Source organism: Agelaius phoeniceus, chromosome 5 (assembly GCF_051311805.1).
Source record: "Agelaius phoeniceus isolate bAgePho1 chromosome 5, bAgePho1.hap1, whole genome shotgun sequence".
Lineage (NCBI taxonomy): Eukaryota > Metazoa > Chordata > Aves > Passeriformes > Icteridae > Agelaius > Agelaius phoeniceus.
Window position 1 is genome coordinate 51,405,040 of NC_135269.1, and position 18,305 is coordinate 51,423,344.

At 36.3% G+C, this 18,305-nt stretch overlaps 1 protein-coding gene across 9 annotated transcripts in view; it reads right to left on the reverse strand.

The window, feature by feature from the left end:
- Positions 1–18,305, reverse strand: part of CADPS2 (calcium dependent secretion activator 2) — a 284,388-nt gene that overhangs the window by 32,966 nt on the left and 233,117 nt on the right. For 3 of the 9 annotated variants that reach the window (XM_077178998.1, XM_077178996.1, XM_077179004.1), the window contains 6 exons: positions 15,756–15,897; positions 15,507–15,626; positions 7,754–7,909; positions 5,467–5,614; positions 4,435–4,449; positions 1,834–1,908 (listed from right to left, as the gene is read on the reverse strand). In XM_077178998.1, coding sequence (XP_077035113.1) covers positions 1,834–1,908; positions 4,435–4,449; positions 5,467–5,614; positions 7,754–7,909; positions 15,507–15,626; positions 15,756–15,897 — 656 coding nt within the window. The remainder of the gene's footprint in view (positions 1–1,833; positions 1,909–4,434; positions 4,450–5,466; positions 5,615–7,753; positions 7,910–15,506; positions 15,627–15,755; positions 15,898–18,305) is intronic. The other 6 variants (XM_077179002.1, XM_077179000.1, XM_077178999.1 and 3 more) reach the window with 3 other exon arrangements.

An 18,305-nucleotide genomic window follows, 5' to 3' on the forward strand; every position in this document is an offset into this window, starting at 1 on the left:
GCATTTCTGCACATGCCTCACATTCTATGAATTGGTTACCCTGAGACACACTGCGCTTTGCTTCACTGTTTTGTGCTATTCCTGTGAATTCCTGAGTGCTTTAGACTGATGTGTCTTGTGTAAAAACTGCCCAGTACAGTTCTTAACAAGAAAACCTCACTGAAAGAAAAGTATTATTTTCAGTTTCACAAGTGACTTGCAGCTAAAAACAATGATTGAAACACTTATTCCACTGAGACACAAAGGAAGTAATAAAGAGGTAAAGGCTGGAAAATAGTGAAAATATATTAGATGCAAAAGATGAATGCGTATGGGTTGTCATGCACACTGATGTGCATTTTTTTCTGGCCAAAACTAAGAGCTAAACCTCAGCCTTCCTTTGTACCCTCAGAAGCTTTCTGCTTTGAAACAGAAGCAATCAGGATGTCACTGGTATTTCACATCTCAAGTGAGCAGACCCTGGTTAAGCTGTCAGTGATCAGCCAATGACACGGAATATTTGCTTTCTGGTTTGAGATTTCAGCCTCGAGTATTACTGTGATAACTAATAATGCAAATCCCTCTGTATTGACAGCAGTTTTCCCTAGAATTTCTTGCACATACAATATGACTATATTCCTCCTTTTTTATAATCTCAGATATTAAGGAAAAAAAAATCAAAAAGTTTAACCTTTAATAGCACGATTTTTTCTGCTCAAATTCCCCTTTCTTCCTCTTCCTTTTCAAAACACAAAAACCATAAACTGGAAGATTACTTGGGAGCTATGATAGGCAACATGTAAAACTTGAAACTGTTGAATTGAACTGCTTATAGTTATGTTTACATCAAAACTTCACTTTAGACCAAAAATGGTTTAAATGCTTCTACACAGTTATCAGTAAGTGGGCATATTAATTTTAAACGTCTATAATGATTCTACAAAGCCTTTCTCTTCAAGTAGGAGTCAATCCAAAAAGCAGATTCCCATCCCCATCCCCCCTCAGCAAGCTGTGACAAGCAAAAATAAAGGCATGATGAAAATATGATTTGAGTCTCACTTTTTGTCACTAACTCACAAATTGTGAATATATGGCTTATTTATCCTACTTTGAAAATCAGGTATTTCTGGATAGTTTGAAATGTACAGATAACAAAACTTCTTATAAAATCTTTCTTTTCTGTCATTATTTGCTGTTCCCTTCAAACTATTCAGGATGGAAACATTTTTTTGTATCAATCACTTAAGACTTTTATTGGAATAGAGGTGCTACAGAAAGACAAGACATTGTTCAAGTTTTTTTCACTTATTCTCCAAGTCCTTATATCATGTCAAAACACATTTTATTTTTAAATATAAAAGCCTAAAAAATAAATTTCAAGGAACAACAACTTATAAAATATTTTAAATTAAATGCTTTGTGGACCAAAATCTCATTAAAAAGTTAAATTGAAACTCTGGATATTGTCCACCATCAAATACAGAATTTAAATACTAAATGATAGGAAGAAAGTTCTCATGTAAGAAATTCAACAACAAATAACACATAGTATTATATAAGACAATATTGAAAAAATTTAGTCCTACCAGTTTGACAAGCTTCTAGCAATTCCTATCTACTGCAGAAACACAGAAAACAAACTTAACTTCAATAGCAGACTGTGCAGAAATTGTTCACTCAATTGTTATAAAATTTAATTTTGTAAATTCAGTATTAGTTGCACAAATAGTATTTACAAATCATGTTGTCCCCTAAAATTTTCCTGCATATAGAGAAACTGTGTGATATCTGAATACATCTCCAAAGTTCAACCATTTTCTGCTATATTATAAATTAAAATGTAAATAGTTTTACCTTTGAAACAAGAAGTGAAATAATTTCTTTAACAGTTTCTTCAATCAAGTCATCTATTTTTGAATGGTATTGTTGCTGTAATTCAAAAGATAAAAAAGCATTAGCATGTATATGAACACACACTTTTGTCATAAGTCATAAATGGTGCAAAGCTGATAACCCTGCCAGATCAGATTTACTTAAAATTATCATTTTGAACATCAGAAGAACAAACCCTTGAAAATGATCCACCCAATCAACAGTTTCTTACATTCTGTGTTGAAAATTTTCCCATGTACACTGTTGAGTTAAGCAGCTAATGGGGTTATTATTTAGATGAATTGAGTTCTTATACTTATTCAGGCAAAGGAATGTGAAGGATAGTTTTTGTCTTCTCCTATATAATTAAGGTGGCCATGTATTTTTTTCTAAAGAGTTGGTTTAGCTGGAGAAGCGAAAAGACTAGAATAAGATTTAATTAATACAGCATTTCATGTCTGACAACTCTCATTCATAAGTTATTTTAAATGTCCTCTAGAAATAAAATGAGCTCCAATTGTTCATCCTGAAAGAGCCTTTCTGTTACCACAGTGAGCTTCAGTTTATACAAATCTTACAATATGCTCAAGCAAGGGCAAAATTAAAATTTCATCAACAAAGCAGAATAGATGGTAACAAATTAATAGGCCATAGAAGGCATAATAAAACAGACTTCATTCTCCATAGACTTTTTCTTTTGATTTTTAATAAAGAAGGTGCCTTTAAGTAAATGCTTTTAAAATAAATCCGAAAGACTTTCTAGATAATCCTACCGAGCTCCCTTCTGAAATTAACGAGAACTAGGGATCCCATTCTGTCAAGGAGGCACATCAATTTAAACAGTAATTCTTCCTTTAGAAACATTTATCTGACAGCAAAGATTGTCCCCAATAGCCACTTCACAGAAAATGTGACTTGTAAAGACTAACCCTATCTTCCTAGTTCAAGGCTACTTGGAACAGCTAACAGCATAATGCTTGGAGTAAAAGTACTGAGGTCAGTGTAAACATCAGCCTAACTTAGCAGCTGCCAGCTGAATAGTTTTCAGAGTTCTAAGTTTTTAAAGGCATTTTTCATCTCTTTTAGAGTTGCCATACAGATCAAAACATTCATTCCGATCTGCTGAATATTTTTAGGAATGATTTTCTAAAAAGCACAGATCTTGAACTTGGGTTAAATTAAGAGAGAATAAAACTATGAGATGTGTTTGCCCACATACATGTGTCTGCTACAGGTACTAGCACCAAATATCAATTTTTGCTTCTAATTTCTTTTCATGTTTAAGGACACTTGAAAAATGTAAATACACAACTCAGACAAACAGCTGAGGTCACACTGGAACAGTAAAAGAGCATATTAGAAATACATCAAAGAACTTTCTACATTTTCATATTTATTACATTCCAACCATATTAATGTCTTGACCAATAAAATACTGCCTTGATCTGCTAAGGGGTCTAATCACCCCAAACAGTGTGTAATGTCTGTTGCTTACAAGCCTTCAGAAGGCAATGCTTTCTTACTCTCTGGAAACCATAAACAATTATTCTCCCACTGACGAATGTCAAAACTATATATACTCCTGTGATCCATAAAAAAATCAGTTGTCCCTCCCAGAAAGTGCCTGCAACTTTATCTCCACAGTACATTAAATTAATGGATTTATATATGTAAGACCAGTTCCTATTATTTTTCTGAGTTATTTTTCCTTGTATATTTTCTTCCTTTCTTTTTTTTCTTATTCTTTTTTCTCACCACAAACCAAATGTAATTTTGTAGAAATGGCATATAAACAGTAACTTCACTTCTGAACAAGGCAAAAAGAAGAACTGAATCAAGGTTCCTGAACCATGACATTTCTTTAGAAATACTTTTAAAATTACATTAGTCTGATTTTTTTCATGATTTATTTTGAAAACCATGAGATCATAAATACTCTAACCCACTCCTCTTCAGTGCTGATCTCCACTAAAACAGTCACCCTCAGCAAAACAAAACTTCAGATCCTTGTGGAAGATGATTTGACTCTGGGCTTTACGAAGGTGCTGAACTTAGGCTCCCAGTGGACTGGCTGAGAGTGCAGGAGGCATGACCCAGAGCAGGAAAGAGGAATGGCCCATCCTGGAGAAGGGGGTCATTCTGTCTGTCTGCAGGGCATTACAGAGGTACTGGCATTGCCTCTACCCAAAGCAGCGCGTGCTCGTGGGTGTTTGCAGGTTACTGCTCACACACACGTGAAAGGTGAAATGGCAGCATCAGCTCAGAGCAAGAGCTGACAGCTGTGGTTTATTTCTGATGAGCCTCACCGAAAGATGAAAGAATGCAAAACTTTGTGACCTGGTAAGACAGGACACTGAATCTGAAAAGCAGAAAAGTGAAGGCTTCATCTGGAATGCCCTGAAGGATGAACAAAGAAAGAACTGAGAAGCTGATGATCAGTCTGTTGCACAGTCAGACTGAAGGAATTCTGAGGGCCTGGCTAAGAAATTAACACAAAAAGCAACATTAGCATTTAAAATAAAAAGTGGCTGTTAATATTCAATGAAAAAAATGCAAATTAAAAAACAATGAAAAGACACTTACCCATTGACTAGCAAACTGGTTCGTGTCACGGAAAACCAAAAGGAAAAATAAAGACGACAGGGTGGAACAGGAAAATGATGAATGTCTCATTGAATTAGGAAAAAAAAAGACAATTACATCGAATATGCTCACTTGAAAAGATCAGTCAATGAAATGAAGAACACAGTATAGAAATGCAATAATCAACTGAAAAAAATATGTCCAAATAGTGTAACTGTGAAGATGCCTAAAGCAGACATACATTTTTTGTTGCCAAATTCTGAAAAATTTTTTTACTGTCTCTTCAAAACCAAATCAAACAAATTACAAACCAAATGCATTAGCACAAATGCAAGAAAGACCAGTTTTAATTTTTGCTGGTGGTCTCACCAACCTACATAGCATACTCTTTTCATTTCACAGATTAATCCTGCTGAGAGTGACAACACAGGAGTGATGGAAGTCAGTGAAGTTTACATTTCCTTCAAAAGCACATCAGTGCTCCACTGTGGAGTACCTACAGTCCTGGCAGCAGACTACTGCCAAAACGGTCCCTGTCCTTGGAGACCAAATTAAAAAACCTCATTAAACTGCCTGATTATTTCTTTCCTCTATTTCCAGCATATTCCTAGGCATGAATGCTGGGTCTATAATCCATTTAAAACCAAACCTTACTAAATTAAAACCTGTCTGCAAAGGACAATATTTTGGCTCTATTTTACAATTACAAAGGAGTCCTGAAGTGGGCTCTTTTTCTGTTGCAGCCCGAGAGAAATTCCTGGAGGGGCTGTGAGTCAAGAAATCCTCTGAATGTTCAACACACTCACAGGTCAAAGCAAACAAATTACAGAAGCACTCTGTGTGCTCTCTGGTGGAAGATGAGGGGTTGTGTCTTTGCATGATGCTGCTAGGGATCAGCTGATGCACACTTCTGTACCAACAGAGCTATGTGCTGCATCTCAGTTAGTCTGAAATTAATCTAAGGACAGTCTGCAGTATGAGATGTTTCAGATCAACCAATCACAGGAAGCAAACATTCAAAATTCCACTTACCTCTTGGCCCCCATCCAGTATACAGAGTTTAGCTGTCTGTTTCTTGGCGTCAACTAAGACGTTAAACATTGTGCACAGGTAAGAAGGTATACGCAGGTCTGTAGATTTGTTTGTCTTCTGCAGCTTCAGCTCAAATGCAATTCTTGTTCTATTTATTAAAACACAATTTATAATATTAGTATCTTTGATAATTCTGAACAACCACAGTAAACTTAAAAATCTTACTAAACATGTTGGCTTAAAAATATACATATGCATGAGAACACTTTAGAATTAAAATTCTGTAAATTCAGAATATCAGCCTTTCAATAAACAATTGCACTGATGGTAATCTCAAGGTTCTGTATTTCTTTAGTGAATTCAGTTGAACAATAAAAGTATTATCTTCTTGCTTTCTAGATAACAATATGTTTCCTTGTGTTTAATATAAAGCAATGAAAATACCCCTTACTGTCCAGCTTTTCTATGCTAAAATGCAGTTTATTGTATAAAATACTTGCTGCTAAGAAATATAGTGAGAAATTCCTCTTCTAGCTTTCACAGAAAAAGAATTTTAATAAAGAAAATGAGTTCAATATTAAGAAAATACTAATATTTACATTGACAATTATGACATTTTAGGAGATGCACTTCATAAAATCCCTATTTTTTTCTCAAACAGTGTAAATAAGGAGCAATGTCACTGAAATAAACTGTAAATCAACATATCTAAAGATAAAATGTTTTATTTTCACCCTTATTTTTATATGTGGATACCAGAAATTCACACAGTATTTTTAGAAGATGGGAACAGAAGGATCCTATTCCATTTAAAAAAAATTAAGATCATATTAATATCACAAGAAGAGTTTTAAGAGAAGAATTCCACCATTTTTTTCTGCCTTGCTACTCTAATCTTTATTACCTAACATACAGAATCTTTGACCACACAAAAACATAATTTGTGTATTAAGACTGGTATGTTATGTATTAAGTCTAAAATATTAATTTATTTTATAGTCCTGTTGATAAGACAATAAAGGTTTTTTTTTCAACTCAAAATCAATATAATCCATGTATTAGTAGCACTGAATCTTTTTGCTACTCTATTTTTTTAGACTATGATTATACTAACAGTCTTGTAGTCCTTTAAGATTTCACCATTTTTCTAAGATTTCTTAGATAACTGCAATTGATTGAGCATCTATGCCAAATTCTTTAGAACAGATGGATTGCTTTAATTTTAGTGTTTCCTACCTTTCTTTGTTAGAGCTTTAACTTTTATTCCATTCCCTGTATTACTGCCCTTTCATAATAAAACAGAAAAGTTCTTTTAAATGTTTCTGGTTTTTTAATCATGATTTCATCACTCCAGCTCTAGGAACAGGCTCATATCCTTAGCCTGAGGTTCTACCTTTTCCTACTGTGTTTACAGAAGATAATATAATACTATGTCATCTGTAAAGATTCTCTGCTTGTTTAGCCCTTCTTATCAATATTGTACATTTTTTGATTAACACAAATTATCTACAAAATTTATTTTCCCCATTCTATTATTTTTTTAAAAAAATCTGTATTTTTATATGTCCAGAATAAGCTTTCTGAAGCACCTAATTGTAGATCTCTGTAAATTTTCTAGACATAGAGATATTTCTTCTAAATTCAGTGATATTTACTGAAAGCTATGGCAGAGGTCTTTTCAGATCACTTATAACTAAGTTAAAAGAATATACCAATAATGCTAAGATACAGCTCAAGGAAAAACAGCACTATATTTTCTGTAATTTTCAGATATTTAGCACTATAAAACTTTTAGTTTCAGTTGGATGACTATAAGCTAGCCTTCTTTTGTTTGCTGTACAAATGCAGAAATATTGTACAGTCTTTGTTTGTAATATATTTCTTAGAGACAGTACTTTAAAATTGAAGAATTAAATAGTACTATTAACTGAACATGAAGAATAATGTAGTAAAGGGAGAGGGAAATGTGCAGACAGATTTATTCTAGCAGAATTCTGAGTTCTGTTAATATTTTCCACTAATGTGGAATAGAAAAAAACAAACTTGATTTATTAATTTCCAAGGGTCTATTCACAACAGATAGAGAAATTCTCCTTGGTATTTCCTGGATGTTGCCAAATTGCTGATTGCCAGATACTGGAAATAAACAGAAGTCATGATCTCTTTAGAACTGCCCTGATTCCAGTGACAGGATTCTGGTATAGCTATACCTCTGCAAGCCAGCATAAGCCCTCCTGTGCTAATTTTCAAATCTCTCTTAATTTTTAAGTGATCATTTCAACTGTACCTTTTAACGCAGGCTTCTATCATGTCGGTGGCCATGAGTTTAAGTCTCTGCTCTAAATGGTGGGCAAATTCTGGTTCTGGCCAGTGAAGATCAAAAACAAACATCTGCAGAGCATCCAGTTTCCAGAAAAGATCTTCTGATGTAGCTGATCCATTGCTAAAAGAAACAAAACAAGCCCCCAAGAAACAGAAGATAAATGTATGGATGTCTATCCCAGTTGCCACATAATTAAGGTAATAAGATTTCCTTATCACACCACCTTTTTCCTTCATTTCCCTGTATCTTTTATGACAGTAGCTTTTATTTAAAAAATGTGAAAATGGTAGTGGGAAGCTTAAAATATATCCCCTTAGGGTGAAAAAAGTGAATGATTTCTCATTTGTTAGCTGAGAAATATGGCCCATAGGGAGGTAGATGGGATGTTGGGGAGCATGGAAAATGAAATAGCTCAAGTTTCAGGTCAAGATAGGAAAAATACAGGGTACAGGAACAGTATGGGTATTTTCAATACTGTGAAGGTTTTGTGCATATGTATTTTCTTGCCTTCATAACTCTGGTAGATAAGTCTACCAAAGGAATGAGGATGCTAGTAGTAATATGGTAAAAGAGATAACCAGAAAAATAGCCCCTTGATAAATGCTCATGAATTCTAACTGAGGGAATAGCATCAGATCTGGGTGGGAAAAAAAAAAAAGAGAAGAGAAACTATTCAAGAAAATTTGTGTACAAACAAAACCAGTAGATTAATAAGGCTCTATGCCATCTCAGATTGCCCATAATGTTTTAAAGTTCTTCCACCCTGATTTGATTGCTAAATTTAAATACAATTGCTTGTGATAAAACACAACTAAGCAATAAGTTCATTTACACTTCCACTGTCAATAGAGATTAATTACATTTTAATAATGTGTTGTATTGCAATGCCTGCATTACCATTTAAGATTAGAGTATACTATGCAACAGGGAATTCCAGGATGTGAGTGACACAAAACTCAGCCTGACAATCCCAATTCAGATCCAAACAGTTTAAATACATCTCTACCATCAGTTTGTTTCTTCTCCCTTATGACTGAAGAAGAGAATTATCAAAGTGTTAAGTGACCCCAGCTCTCCTGGAAGGAGTCAGCAAACACTGATTGTGCTCAGGACAGAGCAGGGTCAGATTCAGAATGAAACACCAGGAAGGGCCTCTAATACCTGCCCCCCTCAGGCACCCCTCAGCCAGTGGCAGCCCATGGGGGCAGTGGGCAGGGAGGTGAATCAGAGCCCAGTCACCTTCAGGGCCCTGAGGGGCAGCAGGGCTGCAGCAGGTGCTGCCTCAGTGTCACACCTGCATCCCTCACCTTCCAGTCACAGCCATGTGCCCCTTGCTGCCAGGCCTGTCACCTGAGGCAATGTCCCCCGGGCGAGGGCACAGCCAGGCAGTGACAAGCTGGCAGCAGGGGCTCCTGCCTGAGGGAAATGCTGCCTCTGAGCAACCAGCTCTGGCTCTGGCTTTAATGGTGCAGGTTTTGAGTCCACCATGGTGCACAGCAGCAGTTTTCCACAGTCCCAACACACTTTTTAGTGTAGGCTTTTTCGGTATAATGCATATTTTCCCCACTCGTGTTACACAGTAACTGTTAATTTTGTATTGTATTGTGGTCCTGAAAGAAAACAGCAGAAACAGGAAAAAGGCCCATGGGACTGCTTAGGTTACAACTTGCAGAGGGGTTCTACCTGCTGAGGGACCCCAGCTAAGTTTCATACATCACTAAGTTTAATTAAGGAACAGAAAGAAAAAAACAACCAAAGCTTCTGGAAAATTTATAATCCCGTTAGACTGTTTTTTAAGTTATATGACAAGCAAATATTGAAGATACATTGCATCTGCTGTGTACACTTGCAGTTGAAGCTGTAGATGCTTTGTTTAGACCTTATCTGATTCAAAAGTGACTAAATCAAGTTTTGAGATGATTGGGGTAAAAGAATAAGACAAATCATATGGGGACAGAAATGGGATAATCTCAGTATTTTTGTAACTGTTGAAAACACGTATTTTCTAGAAAACAATCCAAACTTTCTCAAGAAACAAAACTAATAATTTCCATCATCAGATCAAAAACTTAACCATTTTTACTCTCCCATAGTTGTTTCTTTTTCACCTGATGGAATTCCAAAGGAAACTCTTTAGGACTCATGATGATGAATTCATAACAACATAAATGTATTCTTATGTACATTTACTACTTTGTTTACTACTACATTGTAGTAGCCACTTAATTTTGTTTAAGTATATTATCAAATAAAATTTCACAATTATTATAACTGTAGCAACAGGCACAGGTTCATGGAAGAATTCATTCTGTGAGAAACACTAATTAATTTGTTTTCTTTCCATATAATTTTAAGTTTTCATCCTTCAATTTTTTATTCAGTATTGTCCAATGACCTTTGAATTTGACTAACATATTGTACTAATAAGACAAAGAAAGAAAATAAAGTGCTACAACAGAAATTGTTTGTTCCTGGTTCACACATCCTAACACAAATGTCTAATTTGTTTGCTAAATGCTGCAAAAGAAACCTTTTTTTTTTTTGTGAAGGGACAGGACACGTTCTTGACTATTGAAAAGTTTTTATTTGAATGTGCATGGTAAAGCTACTTCAGTCTAAAGAAAGGAATAATATTGCTCTACCAGGAAACTGAACTGGCATTCTTTCTTTAAAAATTATAATAGTTATCCCTAGTTTTAAAATTAGGCACAAATTCTACTGCTTTGCTGTCGCACAGCTTAACCTTTGAGGCATTGTCTAGTTGTCCATTCTTATTAATCAGCTCATGGCAGTAAGAGAAGATTACTGGGGATTAAAAAAGGCAAATATTATGCACATCCTGTTATATTCAAATTTATTTTAATGGGATTTTAACTTTGCAATTGGTCACACTTTGACTGGGAAAGCAAACCAGGTATCTCCAGAGGTCCCTTTTAAATTATTTTATGGCTTTATGCCTTGCATCGTACTGATCACAGCACAAAAATAAGATTCCAGACATAATGTTTCTCCAAGAACCTGCAGCATATCAAATCTAGGAATTGCATGCAGCCTTAATTCACTTATCCACTGACAGCTGAAAGAGGCAGCTTCCCACTGGGCTTGCCAGGTACCTAAGCAGTAGCAATTAGTCAAACAGTACACTAATAAAGTACACTGGTTGCAAGATACTCCCACACATGACTTCACAGTAGATGTAGAATGAATAATTTCTTGCTACATATGAAACTCCATAGGGTGGCTTGGGATATGAAAATGTAAGTATTAAATATCTAAGAATATTATCAATAAATCCAAAGATTCAAAAGCAGCTGGTTTCATTTATGCTATAATCTACCAAGGACAGGGATGGTCATTTTACAAATTACTGCAATTTTTTTAAGGGTTACTACTGAGATACGAGCCACTAGCATTTTGTGAAGACCATTTAGAAAACATGGCACAAGCACTACATCCATTGTGAGCCCCCAGCTTGTGAACTCCAGCTTTTCATTTTTAAGCTGCCTCAAAATACATGTTCAGGGCTCAGAAAGTCAATTGAGAATTCCTTCAACAGAACAGGATTTTCAATAATTTCAATGTCAGTTGCACTCAGCCCCATCTCTCTACTTTTCACCAGCAGACGAGGCAGAAGGTTGGAGCAGAACCTTTGCAACCATCAGTTAAAGTCCCTCAAAGACATTGGGGACAGAGCTACCCCATGACTTCTCTTAGCTCAAGGCTGAGGCAACCTAAGGATCAAGCAACCAAAACAAGTTTCTCAAGTCTTCTTTCTTACTGCATATTAATAATTTCAGAAGGAAAGAAATTTGCCCCACAATATAAATTTGTCTTCCAGAATGCTCAACAGGACCTAGCTATTCATAATTCCTTATTCCACAGAGAGCAGATCAGCCAGATTTCCCCATGCCATCAGTCCTAGGGATATAATTCTAAATACCCATCCTTGGAAATGCAGGCCATGGCCTCCTAGCACTTTGCTGGAGGTAAGCTCTATGACAGGAATGTATGTGGCACTGCAGACACAGCCCCTCAGAACAGAGATAAAAGGTGTCCTCCTGACTCCCTCAGCACTCACAAACACACAGAGAGCTCCAGCACAGGAGCTCAGACACATTCAGACCAACTCCCTCTGCATCAATACTGGGGCACTGTGACCATATATTTTATTCCAGGTTTCCCCAGCCTTGAATTTTCCTGAAGATGATGTTTTAGATTGGCACCAGATAGCAACAACCTCAGGTGTGCATCTACAATATTTCTGGTTAGTGACACTATGTTAAGTCTGCTCTGAAAAGAATCATCTATAAATTAAACCATAAACAATTAAAATCACCCACATATCTAACTTAAAACCCAGGTCCAGTAGACACACACACAAAAAAATTAAAATATGAAGAGCCATTTAAAAAAGTATATTTGAATGAATGAATAAGTAAGGAAAAACTCATTGTGGCTGATTGAAAGCTTTTACAGAATATTCAAACATTTTTCCTCTTTAAGATTATCTTCAGCCAAATGGAAGAGTAATTCACAGTGCTCTGCTTGTCTAGCCAATGTGTCCTCTGAGTTATCTTCTCCAGAGACCAATCAGGAAAAACAGACTGCTACGCATAACAATTTTCCCTTTTCATATCTCACTTTCCAATGCCCAAAAAGAAGTGGAAAAAAGGTAATGATCTTTCTAAATGCGTTGATAAGTAGCATATATTTATTGCTCCAAAACAAATGATCAAGGACAAAAAAGGAAACAATTAATTAAAAAATATAAACAATCTTTGCTAGTAATGTTCAAGAGAATTGTAGCAAATTTAAAGTGAATATGGGGAAAATCTATTTTCATCAATAAAGCACATAAATGGATGTCCAACTGTGAATATATTTTTACTTCTTTCTCTTCAGCAAAATTCTTAGGTAGGCACATAATAGCTCTTTTGAGTATGAAAATACTTAAACATGAGCTTGAGAGCATGGACACAAATATTAGTAAAGTTTAGAGAATAATAAATCTCTCTCTGTTACAGATAAGAGACACAGGACTTCACCAAACCTTTAACACAGCTGGCTCACAGACTACTCATTCTCATTTTTTTTGACTCTAGATTCTACATTATGCAATTCAAATTGATAATGGTTAACTAGCCAAAATCATCACTTTTTGGTTAAAGAGGAAAGTCCCCCAGAACTCTGTGATATACATAGTCATCTTCTTGCTGAATTATCAGTTTTGTGGCCAGGAGGAGGGAGCAGAGTGAACTGGGGAAGAAGGACGTGGGGGAGGCAGCGGGGAGAAGGAGTCCACTTGCATTCCTGAGTTAGATGACTCTGTTGACTGTATGTATAATTCAGTGTACCCTGCTAGTCCATCTAAGCTGGGGTGTTCATCACATTGAAAGGGAAAACTGTCAGGAAGCTCTGGGTTGTGCTTAGCAGATATTGGAGCAAAGGTATTGGGTTACTCCTTGTTGAAGAACTTAACAAGTAAGTGTGTTACTAGTTAGTAACACCCTTACTAGTTAAGTAAAAAGGATGGTATGGGAGAAGAGGGAGAAAATAAAACCCTCCTCCTTTCTATTACATAATAGTGAAAGTGACCCACTTCCTCTGCCAGAAACTGAGCCACCATTACCAGGAGGAAAAAGGAAACTCCTTAGCCTGGGAGGAGGGACAAGTGACTTGCAGTGCTTTTGGTTTTTTGTTTTTACCCAAATACATGACCATTCTGAGAATTTACTTGGCTCTTCAGTAGAATTAAGATAGGCTAATTCTTAAAATACTGCCTGAATACCAAAGTATTACAAAGGCAACTTAATGCTGCCTGCAATTGAGACTGTCAATTCATACAAATTTTATAAATATAACCTCAAAGCTCTATGTTTTGGGGAAAGAACATGAAGAGGTGCCTCCATCAGAGCCAGCACCATGGCAGATCTCTTCTAGAATGCAGTGTGGGGTGGCTGAAAGGGGACGATGGCCTTACAAAGGTCACAACCCCAGTAAGAGACACTGCTTACCCCAGTTTCTCTGCAAAAGCAGCAAAATGACAGCTACTTCTGGCAAGTGTTTACAGCATGTCAACCTCACTGCTCACCAAAGGCTATGAAAACCTCACTGGTTGGTTTAGAATTTTATGCATGTGTCCTATATCCCATGAAACTGAATACAAGAACATATGCAAGGGGGATGAGCCCATGGCTGAATTTTACTTTGCTTGTACATGTTTTGACCACAGAGTCCAGATATATTGCTGCACAAACCCCTTCATTTAGGAAAGATCTACTACTATAATCCTCCAACCAAAATCTGTATTCATTATAAATTCAGTATTCAAAATATATGAAATTCCATCTACACAATTTATTTTTACTGGATGGGGCTGCTAGAAAGCAGACTACAAGAGCACATCCAAGATTAACTCTGAAAGCTATTCTTTAAAAAAAAAGTGACCTTTGAAAACCTGGGGATAACAGAAAGGAATTTGAGTTCCAGAAGGCCAATTAGTTTGTATTCAAAGCTGAAATGACTTGCATAAGCACATCAGGAGAAACCTAGCATTACTATAGTAAACACAAAAGGTACCAAAGCCAAGGATTAAGAGGAATTCTGTCACTTTTTAGGGGAATTAACAGCAGAACAACAATGATAATACTCCCTTTTTTACAAGGAGTCACATGAAAAAGACAAGGGATAATGGGTTTGAGTTACTTCTGGGGAGTTTCTGATTAGAAAGTAGAGGAAATTTTTCACAATGAAGACAATCAGCCATTGGAATAATCCCCCCAGAGGAAATGATGGGTTCCCCAACATTGCACATTTTAAAAATTCATCTGGACAGGGCACTAGGCCATCCTAGACCATGGTTTTGCCAGGAAAAGTTGATGAGATGATCCTTGAGGTCCCTTTTAACATGGTATTCTATGATTGCATTAACTCTTACAGAAATAGATCTAGTGCTATTTAGGAGTCAGTCATGTACTTGAAAAGTCAACACTTGTCTTGAAATGATATTATCAACGTATGTGTTTTGAATGTGTGTTTTTTGAAGTTTTTCACTTTCATGCTTTCCTAATATAACTTTTGCTAAAACAAGGTTCCATGAGCCTTTCTCTGACATATATTGATGTGTCAGAAATCAGACCTATAACTATGGGAATATTTCCACTGAGCACTGAAATGTTGGGGAAAAATCAAAAAGAAATAATTTTTTTTCAAGCAGACAAAGAAAGGGATGTACTTCTCCCCTTGGCACTTATTAACATTTTACTATTTTCCTGTAACACGGATATTTAATCTGAAGACAATATTTACAATCAATGACTTTCCGAGCCAATATAAAATGAGTTAATCAAACCCATGCAAAAAATATAATGGGCTGCCTCATTTTACAAAACCACAATCTAAAATCAATCATCCAAAAGGTTCTCCACTGCTTATTAATTCGAAAGAGTAATTTGGTTGTTTAGAGTATTAAACATCATTCCTGCTATGACAGACCTTTGCAAAGTTGATTTTCTGAGTTACCAGGTTTAAGACTGCTACGTTTTAATGCACTAGAAAGCGCAACTCACTAACAGTCCATGCTGGGCTCACTCCCAAGAAACAACAACTTCCAACTAAGAGAGGATAAACACCATGCAATCCAAATACAGCTGCACAGAACACTAGCAAGGCCATGCAGAGCTGACATACAGTCAGAAAGTTATTGAAGAATACACACGTGGAGTCATACAAAGAAGTCATCCAGGTTGGTGTAGTAAAGCTAGGTATTTGTGGAAGATTAACAGGCAAACTTGGAACTTTTGGAAGAGCTACATTAGGAAGACTGTTGGTGATGCTCCTGTGAAGAAATAAACAATGTAGGAATACAATAAAAAATAGAATATTTAGAGGGCAACAGGGGAGAACCCCTTATTAGACAGAAAGCTATAAGCAGGTGCTTTGTTCAGATTTTGTAAAAAGCACTTACTTGACAGGTTGCCATGACTCTTGTTCAAGACCTCTGTGAATGGACTGAGCAATTGATGATTCCATGAGATCAATGTAGCGGACGACCATGGGAACAAAAATTTCTTGCAAGTGCTTGTGAAACTTTCCATTGCACAAAAGTGCTTTAAAAAACAAAGAGGAGACAAAAATGTCAGACCTTTTGTTACAGGAAGAAGTGTATCTTAAAATGTTTTAGTACACAAAGGCATTATAAGAGTAAGATCTAGCTTTGTAGGAAATACAGTTCAGAAAAGATAAAGGAAGTGCTCCTTGAGGACAGTGTAGTACATTTCAAATTGTCAGTGTAATGAAAAGTAGGTACATACAGAAATTCTTCACTGAACCAGAACCTTTTTGCATCTTCTTAAAATTAATAATATGCTTTGCTGAATCTAAAGATTAGCAATTTTGTTCATTACTTCTACACAAGACAGGACAAAAATACCTGAACAAAGAAAAAAAAAGTATTTGAATGCCATTAATAAGCAGTAGAATATTATCTACTTCACAGATGGGACTTATTACATGAAAAACTGCATACACATGCAAACTGAACATGCTCAAAATCTGAAAATCACTTTGCCATCACCCCTGCTTGTCCCTGTATTTGCTGAAGTGCTCTCTCAGCAAATGCTAACTCCTAGCACACTAATGTCCTGTCCCACCAAGAGAATATATGTTTCATGTTCTGAATGTGTCTGTGTTCACCCTTTAATCTAGCTCTGTTATAAGAACCTATGAGAGTATTCCCATGTGCATATGGAAATCACAGAAGCTCAGACACAGAGAAAAATTTTCATGATCTTGCCAACCTTTGTTTTCTTTTTTCCGTGTGCTGTTGTTTTAAACTCTTTTGTGGGTTTCTCCTCCCACCTATTCCAGCATGCAGCCTTCCTGTATAATGGGATGGGCACCAAAACCACATTTTGAGGAGGCTTCCTCCTCTTCCAAGGAAGAAAAGCCTGGATCACAGAGCTCACCTGGACACCATCCTTTAAAATTACAATCCCTTTTCGTTCTACTATCAATGCCATTCCATGTCTAACATGCTAAAATAATTTCTATAACTTCTAGAAACTACTTTGCCTTCCATTCCTGAATGATGTCCAGCCCAAACTGAACTTGGGAGAGATGGAGACTATGGGGCAAATGTGCCGTCAAGTTTCTGTCCCCTGTTGCTACTTGTACTGCAAGGAGTGCCCTTGTTGCTGAATGTCTGGACACCATTTTACTTTTTTCCTTGAATAAAATGATCTGAAAGCAAAAAATTATTTTCTTGAAAACATCCTTGTAGAGTAATAGGAAATACTATATCAATCACCTTCACCTGAGGAAACAATATTATGTGATCAGCTCTCTGGCTTTGTGTAATTGCCTATCTTGCTAAGAATTTTGAAACTTTCAGCTAATTTCCAACCACTTTAGACGCAGAGATGGAGATATCAGATACATGAAGTTTTATAAAAACAGGCAGCTAGGTAGCAGGCAGAGATTATTAGGGTTTCCACTGAGAAAAAGGCAGAGGTGTAGGATCATCTCTTTATTAAACACTTGAGAATCCACCCTTGAGACTACCTGTGAGTCCATTACAAACATGATCCATTATTTACACTGCTCTTCAAAATAACTGTTAACTAGTTAGTTCTAGCTTATTATTTCCATATCAGGAATTCAAAACAGTGTTAGTTTTCTCTATTTATAATTGTCTTATATATATCCTAAAACTACAGCACCTTTCACAAGCAACAAAAATGACTGAGGAGGATTTGGATATTACAGAAGTTGCACAGTAAACAGCTGATGAGCACTGCCTTTGAGAAACAAAAGGTTGCTAGTATCCATTTGCATATTAGACTGAGTTTTCAAGGCAACTTTGAGCTGAAAAATAACAGCAAGAATACAACTGTGCCAATTAAATCAATCTTGCTGCTTTATAGTGAACCAGCGAAGAACTGTAATTAATCAGGGAATCACAGTTACTTGAAGGCATAAGCTTGTAGTTCAGTATTTTCTGAGCACACTGCAGAAATGCTCTGCTACAAGCACTGCTCTGGGAATTACAGTAATGAAGCCTCGTGGGCAGGAAGGTGACTTGTTATTTTGAAGCCAGCATGAAATTTTAAGAAGTCACAGTCAGTAAAGGTGTTCAAAAGCTGAATCATTTTCCTAACATCATGACACCAGTCTTTACAGGGAAGTGAAATTTTCCAAAATTATGCCAAGACTTACACTTCACCTCCACAGAATTCCCTCACTATGTGGGTACACACCCACAAGAGAACTGTCGTGGATCAACAGCTCCATGAGCATTCTGTTTTCCCAGGGTTAAGGACTTGGCAGCTCTGATTTACCCATCTGGAGATCTCCATCAAGGATTAATGCAGGGCAGGGAAAGAACTCAGAGCAGAGAGATAAGTGATATAGCTGAGTAGCATCATCAGACTCATGGCACTCTACCCTATGATTAAAATTGATCTTGCCAAAAGATACCTGTGCATCAAAGCAGATGGGAAACAGGAGATCCTTGAGG